The following is a 12,185-nucleotide window of genomic DNA, read 5'->3' as shown; positions in this document are numbered from 1 at the left end:
CTGAGAGGGGGTTCTTCTGGGGGTCTCCGGGGTGGGGGTGGGGGTGGGAGGGCAGGCGGCTGGGCTGGGGGCCCTCCGGTCCCGGCAGGTTCGACGGGGTCGCGCGAGGCGGCCAGGGCTGGGGCGGCGGCGGAGGGGCTTGGGGCGGGCGTAGCGCTCTGCGCCGCAAGCGGGGGCCCCTCGGAGCCCACCGCACACACTCGCCCCCACCCCTCCGCTGCCTCTCTCCCTCTCTCCCTCCTACCCGTTCGCCGCGACCCCTGCCGCAGCCCCTCCTCTTCCCCTCCCGCCTCCGCCCCCATTCTTGGAATTGTGTGGAAAAATTCTCAGCCAAACCTCCCACCTCTCTCATCTCCCCCAACTCCCTTTAAAAAAAAAAAACCCCTTTCCTCCCCAGCCCCTGCACTCTTTGTGAATGAGGGCAGGGAACACGGCCCTTCCCCCGCCCAGGAGCCACGCCAGACCGCCGCACTCAGAGGACTGTTTGTTAATAGTCCAATTAGATAATTGCCATCTTTCACTCCTTTTGCTCCGCATTTCCCATAAAGGAATGAATGGGGAGAGCGGCGTGGAGAGGGCTTCTGCCCCGGCAAGGTGACGAGAAGGGCTGGAGCATGCTCCTTGCACAAGGCCATGCGCTTGAATTGAATCATTGTAGCCTAATCAATGCTCTTATTGGATTACTGGCTGTTGCTTTTCTCAAAGATATTGTAGCAGAGACAATGAAATAGCTAGGGGAAAACTTTTTTTTTTTTTTTTGAAGCAGATCTCACAGTTGAGATTTTCTCGGCTCTCCCTCTCCCCCCTCTCTCTCCTTCTGGACTCTGAGTACAAAGCTGCCCTTTGAATGGGCTGCCTCAGGGCTGCTGGAGGTGCAGGCATGAAAAAATCCAACTGGAACTAAATGAAGAGAGGTGGCAGTTTAAGATGGCTGTCAGCGTCGAGGTGTGTTCAGAAGGACTTGTTTGGGAGGAAGGCTTGGCGTTTTAGAGTGTGGGGGAGATACTTTTTGGGAAAACTTTTCTCTTCCCTCCCTTCTTTTTTTCCCCCTAGAGGCTACTGCTTTCTTCAGCTGCAGGGTGTGTGAGGTTTTTTTTTTTTCTGTGTGTGTGTCCCCTCCACCCTCATTCCCCCCCCACCCCCATTCAGCTCTGTCTGTCGAGTGTGGAGAAAACCCCTCTAGCCAGTATGTGAGCAGGAGGGTCAAAGGCAAAGGGAAAGTTAATAATGCCTGCTAATGGTACTAACAATTCAGGATGAATCTTGTCAAAAGTTTTTATGGAAGTGTGGTCTTTGATTGTGTGTTTCCTGAAAGCAAGACCAATCATTTCCGTTTATTCACTGGCTAAACCCCTACTTGATTGGGGACAAGGACAGAAACCATCCATTACGATCTGATATATTATCCAAACAATTTAGTGTATTCATGAGGTAACCGAAACGTGGGGGCTGCGAAATTACCCGTAATCAATTGCAACAGCGAGTGTGCGTCCCCCCGGGTGTCGGACAACTACAACTCGCGTCTCAGTAACAGGCGGGAGCCGCAGCATTTTGGAGTTGCGCTGCTCGCTACCTGATCGCCTGGCTGGGGACACTGGACGTGCTCAGAGGACGCGGGCGCTGACGAGGTGGCCTCGCCGCTGCTCCACCGGGATCCTGGACCAGACCCTCTGCCTCTCCGCGAGCGCGCCACTCGCCGGTCGCCTGTGACCCGCCCGCGGCCGCCGCAGCCTCCCCGCGGGGACATTCATTCTTGCCGCCTGCCTCTCTTCGGGCTGGGCGGCAGAGGCTGCATTGTAGGGGGGTTTCCCCCCTCTGCCTCTTTTCCCCCCTCTTTTTTCCCCTCTCTTTTTTCTTTTTCTTTTTTTCTTTCTTCTTCTTTTTTTTTTTTTTGTTGTTGTTGCTCTTGCCTATCCTATGTTCGGGAAACCAGACAAAATGGACGTTCGGTGCCACTCGGACGCAGAGGCTGCCCGGGTGTCGAAGAACGCCCACAGGGAGAGCCGGGACGGCAAGGGCGCGGAGGGGAGCCTCCCCGCTGCCTTCCTGAAGGAGCCGCAGGGCGCCTTTTCGGCGTCAGGCCCTGTGGAAGACTGTAACAAAAGTAAATCAAATTCCGCCGCCGACCCGGATTACTGCCGCCGGATCCTGGTCCGAGGTAGGGACGGGGCAGGGCTGCGGGGCGCGTTGTTTGGGGCTGACTCCGGGGCCCGACCCGCGCGCTGCCTTGACCCAGGCTGGCGGGGAGGGGGTGCAGGTGGGACTTCGGAGAAAGTTGCTATCGCCCCCACCCCACCGCCCTGTCTGCCGCGATTGGCCGGACTCTGGGGACTCGCACTCGGGGCGCGCACTCTCCAGGCGTCCCGGCCCCCCAAACCCCGAGGGGCCCCGCCGGCTGGGCGGCTGGGGGAGCCGCGGGGCTGGTCGGGAGGGCCCAGGCTCAAGGCTGCGGCCTCCGACACGGGGAAAGAGCAGGGAACCCCGGAGGATGTGCGCGCGCCCTGCGGGCCGGAGGACCTGCCGGGAGGCTGCTTGTGCGGGGTCCCGGGCCCTGGGGGTCGAGCGCACCCAAGGCGAGCGTGGGTGCCAGGGAGCAGCAGCTGATCGTGAGCTGTCGGCCTGGCCAGTTGGCGCGCTGGGCCCAGGGCCCGGGCGCGCGCTCGCGGCTGGCCGCTGCCGCCGGGAGAAGCCATACTGAGTTGCGGGGCCGTGGATGCCGCCTTGGTGCTCGGCCCCGCTCCGTTCCGCTGTGTGCGCTTGGCTCTGGCCGCAGCAAGGGCGAGGCCGGGCCGCGGCCGGGCACTGCCCCCGCTAGCAGATCGCCGGGGTCTGGAGGCCCGACTCGGTCTCCTCTATTTTCGCTGCCGGGGCTCTGGAGGGACCCCGGGGTGGGAGTGGGGATCACTGGAGCGTGGTCTGGTTCTCACGCACCAAAGGTCGGGCCCGCAGGCCCCGGACTGGTCCATTCTGAGATTCTCAAGCTACAGAGGACCCGCACCAGGCAGCTCCCAGGCCAGAAGGAACATCAGCAGATTTGGAATTGATTTTTCCCTCCTCCCCTGTTCAGAGAGCTCTGCAAAGGCAAAATCTGGTTCCCCTTCCCGTCAGCAGTGTGGAGTTAGCCCACTCGCTTCTCAAACAGTCTTTGCTTCCCAGCTGCACCCTCACCCCCACCCTGACACCTCTGGACTGCAGGCTGCTGGCGACTGTGTCCCCAAAGCCAGCTTCAACCAGGGGGTGGAGGGCGACGGAAGGGTTCTGGAGGCTGACATCTCCCATTCCCCAGATGCCAAGGGGTCCATCAGAGAGATCATCCTGCCCAAGGGCCTGGACCTGGATCGGCCCAAGAGGACACGCACGTCCTTCACCGCGGAGCAGCTCTACCGGTTGGAGATGGAGTTCCAGCGCTGCCAATACGTGGTAGGCCGCGAGAGGACCGAGCTCGCCCGACAGCTCAACCTCTCCGAGACCCAGGTACCAGGTGGCCAGGCTGCACACACTCTGCACCAGCATCTCTTCCCACCACCCCAGCCAGCTCTTTCTCATCAACTAGCTTGGCTCTGGAAAGAGCCTCTCCCAGAGGAGGTGGAGAAGATAGGGAGGGTGGGGAAGAGAGGCCTAAGGCTCTCTCTCCTTCCATAACTCATCTCTATCCCCCTGCATTTCCTAATCTTCCAGGGTCCATGCTCTGCCCACCTTGGCCTAGCCCAGAAGGCCCCAAACCCTGTCCTTTCAGGATTATTTTTGGACCCCAGTATTGAGAATTCCATGTTTGCCTCTACAAGGAACTGATGTTTACCCCTGTTTTGGCCACCCCATTTTGGCCAGGTTTCTGGGCACACCCCTTTTAGGGATTCCAGCCTTACACAACATCCAGGGCCATTCTGCAAGACCAGGGCTAAGGGCCAAAGCCCCCTGCTTCAGTGCTGTGGGTGACAATTAGGGGTTAGAAAGGTGCAAATTCTCAAGATCTGTCTGTGCGTACCAGCCTGCCCTACCCCTTAAGGCTTCCCATGCCCTGAGGGGGTCCCAGACCTAAACACCCACTCTGGGTTCCTAGAAGGCCCTGTCTTCTGTGCCAATGATGTCAGGTATGGATGGGAAGCAGATGTGAGGCCCTGGGAGCTTGCGCTGCCAACTGTACTTAAGGTCTTTTCCCTTACATGAAATCCATAAGATGTTACTGGAGCTGGCCATGTGGGCTCTGGGCCCAGAGGCATTTAGGGTCTGAGAGCTTTGCCTTGGGGAGGCCCTGGGCCTGGCCAGGGCATGGCACTAACTTGGCCCATGTGAGGCAGACTTTCTGAGGGTCTGTCCCTTTCCCTGTGCCAACCATGAAACAGGTGGGGAGAATTTTAGGTGTGATATCTGGGTAGAAAGCTGAGAACTGAGGACAGAACATACTGGATGTTCTTTTTGAGTTTGAATTGGCATAGTAGCTTTTCCCCATTCTCTCTGTTACTACCCATCTTAGTTTACAAAGTCTAGACAGCATAACCTTTCTTTATAGCTACTAAATTTCATTCTGAGCCACCAATTAGGTCTGAAGAGGAGCAGAGGGAGAAGAGGAAGTTGGTGGAGAGAATTTAGTCCACCCCAGTCTCCTGACTTCCTCCCATGATTTTACAGTTCATGATAGAAAGCAGCAGAGTAATAAATTAAGAGTATCACTCAGACCCTCCAATCTGGCTGGCAGTGAGAGGAGGTGGGGAAAGTTCTGTCTATAAAGTCCATCCTGCACAAATTATTCCTTCCACACCCACTATCCCTGCTTGCTGCTAGTTGATGGTCAAGTCTAACAAGAAAGAAGCAGCCTCTTGAAGCCTTCAGCAGGGCTAGTGCTGCAGGAGCTAAAATCAAGCCCGTTGGGCCAGGGACCTGGGTCCAGAAAGGCAGAGCAACACTCCTCCCACTCACCCGTATTTCCCATTCCCACTCCCCACTCCCCACATAGCATCCTCCAGGCTTCACAGTCTCTTCTGCAAATGTGGGCTCTCTAGCCTCGCTGATCCATTGTCGGACTGCGGGTAGTGCGGCCCGTAGTGTAATCCCTTTTGGTCTTCCTTGAGTTAGGGTCGTGATAATTTTTAGTACTTTGTGATTTATAACCTCGGCAGCTTGGACCTGCTTCCAGGATGGGGACTCGTAGCCTAGCGTAGTTGTGTCCCCCTTATGGTGGTCCTGATTAGCTCGGCAACTCCTAGGCGAGGATCTCTCCCTCTGCGGGGTGGGACTGCCCTGGGGCTAGGGCTGGGGTTGGGGAAGGGTCCCGGAGCCCGCACCCTTTGACGCCCGTCTTCCCCTGTCTCTCCCATCCTCCCCGGCGCACGGGCGCGCAGGTGAAGGTCTGGTTCCAGAATCGGCGCACAAAGCAGAAGAAGGACCAGGGCAAGGACTCGGAGCTGCGCTCGGTGGTTTCGGAGACCGCGGCCACGTGCAGCGTGCTGCGGCTGCTGGAGCAGGGCCGCCTACTGTCGCCGCCTGGCCTGCCCGCGCTGCTGCCGCCTTGTGCCACCAGCGCTCTCGGCTCAGCGCTGCGCGGGCCCAGCTTGCCGGCCCTGGGCGCTGGCGCCGCCGCAGGCTCAGCAGCGGCAGCCGCTGCCGCTGCCCCAGGTCCCGCCGGCGCCGCGTCCCCGCACCCGCCGCCCGTGGGTGGCGCCCCGGGTGCCGGGCCGGCTGGGCCAGGGGGACTGCATGCAGGCGCGCCGGCGGCCGGCCACGGCCTCTTCAGCCTGCCGGTGCCCTCACTGCTTGGCTCGGTCGCAAGTCGCCTATCCTCCGCCCCTTTGACAATGGCCGGTTCGTTGGCCGGGAATTTGCAAGAACTCTCCGCGCGATACCTGAGCTCCTCGGCCTTCGAGCCTTACACCAGGACCAACAATAAAGAAGGGGCCGAGAAAAAAGCGCTGGACTGATTTTAAGTATTTCCCTGTATTTATATTTATAGTATCTATTGTGGTGATATTTATGGACTCATGCGCTTTAGGCCCCGAGTCTCCTGCGCTGGAGTCCCAACGCCCAGCCTCCCTCGAGGTCTCTGACAGTTCTCCTTCCCTACCAGACTCTGCTACCAATATATTTCATTTGGGCTATTTTTTTCCCTACCCTTCCTCCGTGTCAACCCTCTGCCCCAACTTCCTTCTGAACGCAGGAGAATCCAAAGAATTGGGGGAAATGCCCGAGTTAACCAACCTGATGTCCCAACCAATGCCTGGCCCTGGAGGGCAAAGACTGGTTATAAATCCAAAGCACAGGACAGCTGCTCTAGATCGGCTGCTGCTGCCACTGATTCCTATGAATATTTGAAAGAGGAAAGTTTCACGCAGACCCCAGGGGCTGAAAAGGCTGGCAGGTTTCATTAGCCCAAAAAGAAGGACGTTCCTTCCTCTCGCCAGAAAAACCAGGGCTTTTGGAAGCCCCTGGGCCCCACTTTGCGGGCCTCTCGGGAGAGCCGGTGCGCGCGCAGCTTGCTGGCTGGACAAATCCTGCGGCGTTGTCTCTTCTTTACACCAACTCCAAGCACAACCATCCCGAGCTCAGCAGACAATAAACCAAACATCAGGGTAGGCAATAGTGGTAATAAAGTTGATCTAACGAGCAAAAAAACCAGAGTAACAGCTACTACGTAAAACAAGATGAAGTGGAACCAGTTTTTAAATATTCAAAAAATGGAGTTTGGAAGGTTTGAGAAAATTCAGGATAAAGAATGAGCCGCAGGGCAATGCAAAATTAAAGTTCTGGGTGTTACGACTTTAAACAGGAATTCAAAAGGGAAAAACAAAAGAAACCCAGCGCCGCTAATGAAAGAAAATTTAAAACCTTTTCTCCGAGGCTGTTCCGGGCGGTGGCCGGCAGCCCCACGCTCCTCCAGGAGAAAGAGCCCACAGGGTCTTCCCGGCGGTGTTGCGGTCGGCGGCGCGTCTCCCAGACGCGTGGCTCCGGGCACAGTGTTGGGTTTGGAAATGAATCGTGACCATTTGATCCTTTCCCCGACTCCCGGATTCACAGAACCGTTCCAGCACGCAGGAAACGCCCGGATTTCAGGGCAATTCTCGGCGGACTGGAAGGTAGGGACGCAGCTGGGGACAGCAGGACGACCCAGCCTCCTCTGCCGGCCGTCTCGGTGTCCAGATCAGCGCCCTGCGTGGATAGGAAAGGCGCACCTCTGCAACCCTCCTCCAAAGCAAACCCCAGGGTTTCTTTTCCATGGGCCCAAGTCGGTAACCCCGCACCGCCACGCAATCACGGCCTCAGCCCTCACCGGCGCAGCGACCACCGTCGTCCCCGCAGCCACCGCCACCCGCAATTTAACCAAAACCACAGACCCAGACGGCGAGGTGCCGCAGTGTCTAGAATGTATTCTCCCACCTGAAGCGAGCGCAGAGCATTTTTAAAATAGTAATTTTATTGTAAATTATTTACGTCAAAAGCTCCTTTCCTTTTCCTTTTTTTTTTTTTTAAGGAAATAGTGAAGAAAATAATGAACGATTCAAACGGGGGTAGGTGTCACTGAATCCTGGCTACTAACTTTGTTCTGAATGTTTTGGATATTTGGATGTTTTGTATTTATGTGGTGAGAGTGAAATATATATATCTATGATGATAAATGAGTGTATTTTTGTCTTATATTTGAAGGATAAAAAAACAAAAACAAAAGAAGAAAAAGAAGAACCAAGCAAATGATGAATGTGGGCGCAGGGACTCCTGGGGCTAGAGGGTAGCAGCCCCGGCAGTGCCGGGCCTTGCAGCTGGTATCCTGAGCGCCTGGGGTGAGGTTTGGGGAGTATTTCGCGCGCGCGAGAGAGGCCTGACTCCAATGTAGGTTCCTCTTCTCTGAGTTACCTCACTCGCCGACTCTTGTCTCGTGGGTGTCAGACCTTCAGGTTCCTGCCCCTAGATCTCCCACTTCGTTTCTTGGTTTATTTAGGAACTCGTCTCTACACACTCTAAAGTTCCTGCCTCCTAACGCTCCTAGTTTCTAGACTTTTCCAGGTGCATCTCAATATCAGCAGTCTTTTGGATTTGGGTAATCACAGCGCAAGATTTTCCTTCCTTTCGATTTAGAACAAGTTTCTCCGCCGACAGAGAGAAACTTTGAGGAAGCAAGAGAATGACATAGATACTAATTCCTGTAGAACTTCCCTGCACAGCCCCCCAGTACCTCTGCGGTGGTGATGGATGTATTCGATGCAAACAGAAACTGGGGGAGCTAGGAGGGCTGGCGAGGATGCTCCAGGACATACCCTCTGAAAGCGTGCGGCCCGGGCACAGCTGCACCCCAGGCCCAGTGGCCCAGCCGCTCCTTTTCGTAGTGCGCACACACCTGGGGGATGCAGGGACCCACAGTTCCCTTGAGGCCACACAGCCCGGCCCCTTGATCCTGTCTGAGTGTGTTGTGCCTGAATCACAAGTTTGAGGCTTCTGAAATGAGGCGGCGGCGGCAGGACTGGACAGCGGAGTTTCCGAGCTGAGGGTGGGTTGCTGCGCTACGGGGTTTAGGACCTTCGCCAAGAGCTTGGCAGTTTGCTGGAGGCAACTACAGCCCCCAGACGGTCCACTTTTGTTTCTCAAAGTCACTACACATCCCTTAGCTACACCACCTCCGGGCTCTTCCCCTCCCTGTCCTTGTTCCCTTCTTTCTTTTGCTGGAAGCTGCTTACCCTCCTCTTCCCCTTTCTTCTTCGTTTCTCTCTCAAAGACCCTCTGAAAGTCTCTGCCCTGCAGCTCTCCAGCTTGGCCCCTTGTCTCTCCCCTCTTTCATCGCTTTTTCCCAGACTGTCTCTGTCTCTGCTTCTCTCTCATTCCCCCTACCTGTACCCTCTCCCTCCCCCTTCCTTTCTGTCTTTTCTGTCTATCTAGAGACTTCCATACTCTCTCTCTCTCTCTCCCCCTCTGTGTATTTTGGATTCCTCAGTCCTGGTGGCCCCAAGGTCTACGTAGGTGGCTCTGGCTGTGGTTTCACAGCTGCTGGCTGGGGCAGCAAGGGGGAGAAGGGAGTGAGAAGGTGGCATAATTTTATGGAACAAAACACAAAATTCCAGCTCCAAGGTGCCCAACAAGCTCAGCGCCCCTCCCCCAGAAGCCTCAGCCTGGGGAGTCACCAGGCAGATCTCTTAACAGCATCCCTTTTTTTCCTTTTTGATTTACTTTCCCCAAAAGGGGAAAGAGCCAGTTACCCCAGTCTCCTCTCTGCTCTTCCCTCCCTTTCCTCACTGGCTTTGGGTAAAGAGCTGCTGAGCTCTTCGGCCGCCACTCAGGCAAAGCAATTGTTCTTAAAGAGACTCTTCTGCATAGAACAAAGATCACAATCTTAATTAAAAAAACATTTATAGACAATCCATTTAATTTTACTGCCTGTCTAGTTTCCCCTCCTTCTCCAAGGGCCTGGAGCAAGCTGCCTTGGTCCCTGGAGGCCTCTGATGAGGCCTCTGGCCTCTAACTGGTCACTGGTGGGCCAAGGAGGAGGCAGGTGGCCTCTGTGACAAACGCTGGCCTTGCTTGGGAGAAGGTGGAAGGGGCTCCTGAGGTCAAGGAAAACAGCTGGGGTGGGGTGTTGGGTGGGGGAGAGCTGAAAGGAATCTCATGCTCAGGCCTGCACAAAGCAACATCCAAGTTAGCTCAGAGAAGACAAAAAAAGAAAGAAAACCTCTCACCAAAGTCCTCGGAGTTTGGTGGTCAAGTGTCAGGAAGATGTGGGAAGTGACTTGGGCAGCTGAACTGGGACACACACACTCATACCAACACTTGCATTTCACCTGGCCCTGAGCCAAAGTGTATTCATAATTCATAATACATAGCATTTCACAGCCCTTTATAGTTTATAAGTAGCCTTTCACACACACCATTCCTATTACACTCCTCACTTCAGTGGTCCAGCTCATTTTAGATGGCCACCTACAAGCTTGGTGCCATCAATGACTTGCTGAAGGCTATATAGCTAGTCAGAGCCACAGGACTATAAGCTCCCCTCAGGGCCAGGGCCCTCTTCTTTCTGCTTCTTTCTCCTTCTCCGCCCTCCCTCCTTCCCTTCCTCCCTTCCTCCCTTCCTTCCTTCTTTCCTACCACAAATTGTCTGGCTCATGGTGCCTGAACTCTTAAGCCCCTTTGCATCCACATCTGCCAACTTCAATTTCCAGCCCTCTTTCTCCTCCAGCTGCTGAGGGTTTACTTGGTGACTTCATCAAGAAGTCTGAATTTCTTCCTGTTTTCTTTCCTTCCGGTTCCCAACTCCTTCCTCCTCCATAGGACATCTTTAAACCTCTCACCCTCTTTACCTTACACTTCCTTAATTTAAAAAACTCGAGGTATAACATTCATTTCAGTTCCAACAGAATGGAAAGCTTCTGTTAGAGAAACATCAGAGCCATGGAAGGAGCACGGCCATCATTCCAGAGAAACTGGCATAGAATGGCCATGGAAGCTGGAAATTACTTCCGTATTCTCTGATTTACAGTTGATCTGAAACTTATTTTCTATCTAGAAAGTAAACATCTATATGGTAAAGTACACCAAGCTTAAATATACAGCTGATGAATTTTTGCACACACACACACTTCTTGAATTGTCCCAGTGAAACTCTTCTCTCCTTAGGCCACATGATGACACGATGTTTTTCTCCTGTTTGAAAAGAAGTGGTGTCATACTGGTGTGCTGTAGTTGCACAGATAACCTTTCCAAGAAATCTTTTTAAGGCTTCTTGAAGGAATTAGAAATCAAGCATTTCTTCCAAACCCCCTGCAGTCCTGAGTTCAAGTGACTTAAGTTAAGCATCAGTATCAAAACTTAAAATCCAAGTCTGGGCTTCTCAAGATACAACTGAAGACCACTTGCTTCAGAATCACTGGGGATTGACTGAAATGCAGATTGTTAAACCTCAGCCCCATCTGAGGAATCAGAAACTCTGAGGGTGGTGCTCAGGAATGTGCATTATTAACAAGTTTCCCAAGTGATTCTTATGCACACTAACATTTGAGAACTACTCTGCTAAATGGCAAACTCTTCAAACACTGCAACCTCAAGCATCTGGCCCAGAGCCTGCTGTTTGGTGGGAACACAATGTTTGTTAAACAAATTAATCCACATTTTCTGACACAGTTTAGAGTTTCACATCATGCCGTTGTAATTCAACACCACTTCTACAATGGGAAATCTTTACATTTTGGGGTCTTTTTACATGAATAGGTTTCATTTTGATGAAGCAGGAGAGGAAAGATGGATAGATTTTGGTGGTTTCTCAGGTGTCAGGGAAGGTCTTTTATAAATCCAACTGGGACCACTTTGCTGGGCAGGCTGCTCCCCTTCAGACCTGGGAGTTTGGGAAGGGCAGGAGAAGAGGCCTCCAGATTTGTTGAAAGCCCTCACCTTTCTCTGTTAGAACTGAAAGTTTCTGTTGGAGAGACATCAGAGCCATGGAAGGAAGCATGGCCACCATTCCAGAGAAACTGGCATGGAATGTTCATGGATGCTGAAGATTACTTCCACATTCTCTGATTTATTGTTGATAGGAAACTTGTTTTCTGTCTGGAAGCACATTTACTTATCCCCTTATCCTGAAAAATAGAAAATAAATGCAAACTTTATGTGGCAATGTATCCATTCTTAGAAATAACAAGAGCACACCCACATTCCTGAGTCTCACAAGGCCCAGGACAGTGGTTTGCTGCACTAAGAAAAAGTGATTCATCTCAGTGGCTACTTGTTACAGGTTCTATAGTCAGAGTGACTTTGTCAAATCCTAGTCACCACTTAATAGCTGCATAATTTGGACAAATTACTCAGTGGGCTGCTGTACACACCTGCTTCCATATATGTCAAATGAAGATAATAATAGCAGCTCCCTCACAGAATTTTCATGATTAGCTAATTAGGTAAAGCATGAAAAGCATCTGGCACACCTAGTATAAACATTCAAACAGTAGCTGTTTATTATAAGACTGTAACTGTGGTAGCTGATGATCTGAGACTCTCTTTGGCCTCAGTTTCCCTATTTATAGAGTAAGGGGGTTGGTCTAGAGTCCTTTGCTGAGGAAGGACTTGGCATCATGGTTGAATTCAGTCTTTGGAATTTATTCTCTCTGCCTTTATTCTGGACACCACAGCCATCAGTAAGCAGAGCATTTTTAGCCTAAAATGATGCATTATTATTTTGAAGGCTTTGTAGATAGCCAGCTGTCAGTCTCCTTTGG

General features: G+C 53.2%; 1 protein-coding gene across 1 annotated transcript; it reads left to right on the top strand.

Annotated features, from left to right (window-relative positions):
* Positions 1-1,190: 1,190 nt before the first annotated feature.
* On the top strand, positions 1,191-5,946 carry VAX1 (ventral anterior homeobox 1). Its single transcript, XM_036898814.2, has 3 exons — positions 1,191-2,158; positions 3,287-3,474; positions 5,340-5,946. The coding sequence occupies exons 1-3, from the start codon at positions 1,918-1,920 to the stop codon at positions 5,913-5,915; spliced, it is 1,005 nt and encodes a 334-aa protein (XP_036754709.1). The 5' UTR covers positions 1,191-1,917; the 3' UTR covers positions 5,916-5,946.
* Positions 5,947-12,185: the final 6,239 nt, after the last annotated feature.

This window comes from Manis pentadactyla, chromosome 8, assembly GCF_030020395.1.
Source record: "Manis pentadactyla isolate mManPen7 chromosome 8, mManPen7.hap1, whole genome shotgun sequence".
NCBI lineage: Eukaryota > Metazoa > Chordata > Mammalia > Pholidota > Manidae > Manis > Manis pentadactyla.
The sequence above is the reverse complement of the archived record's forward strand: the minus strand, read 5'-3'. Positions and strand labels throughout refer to the sequence as shown.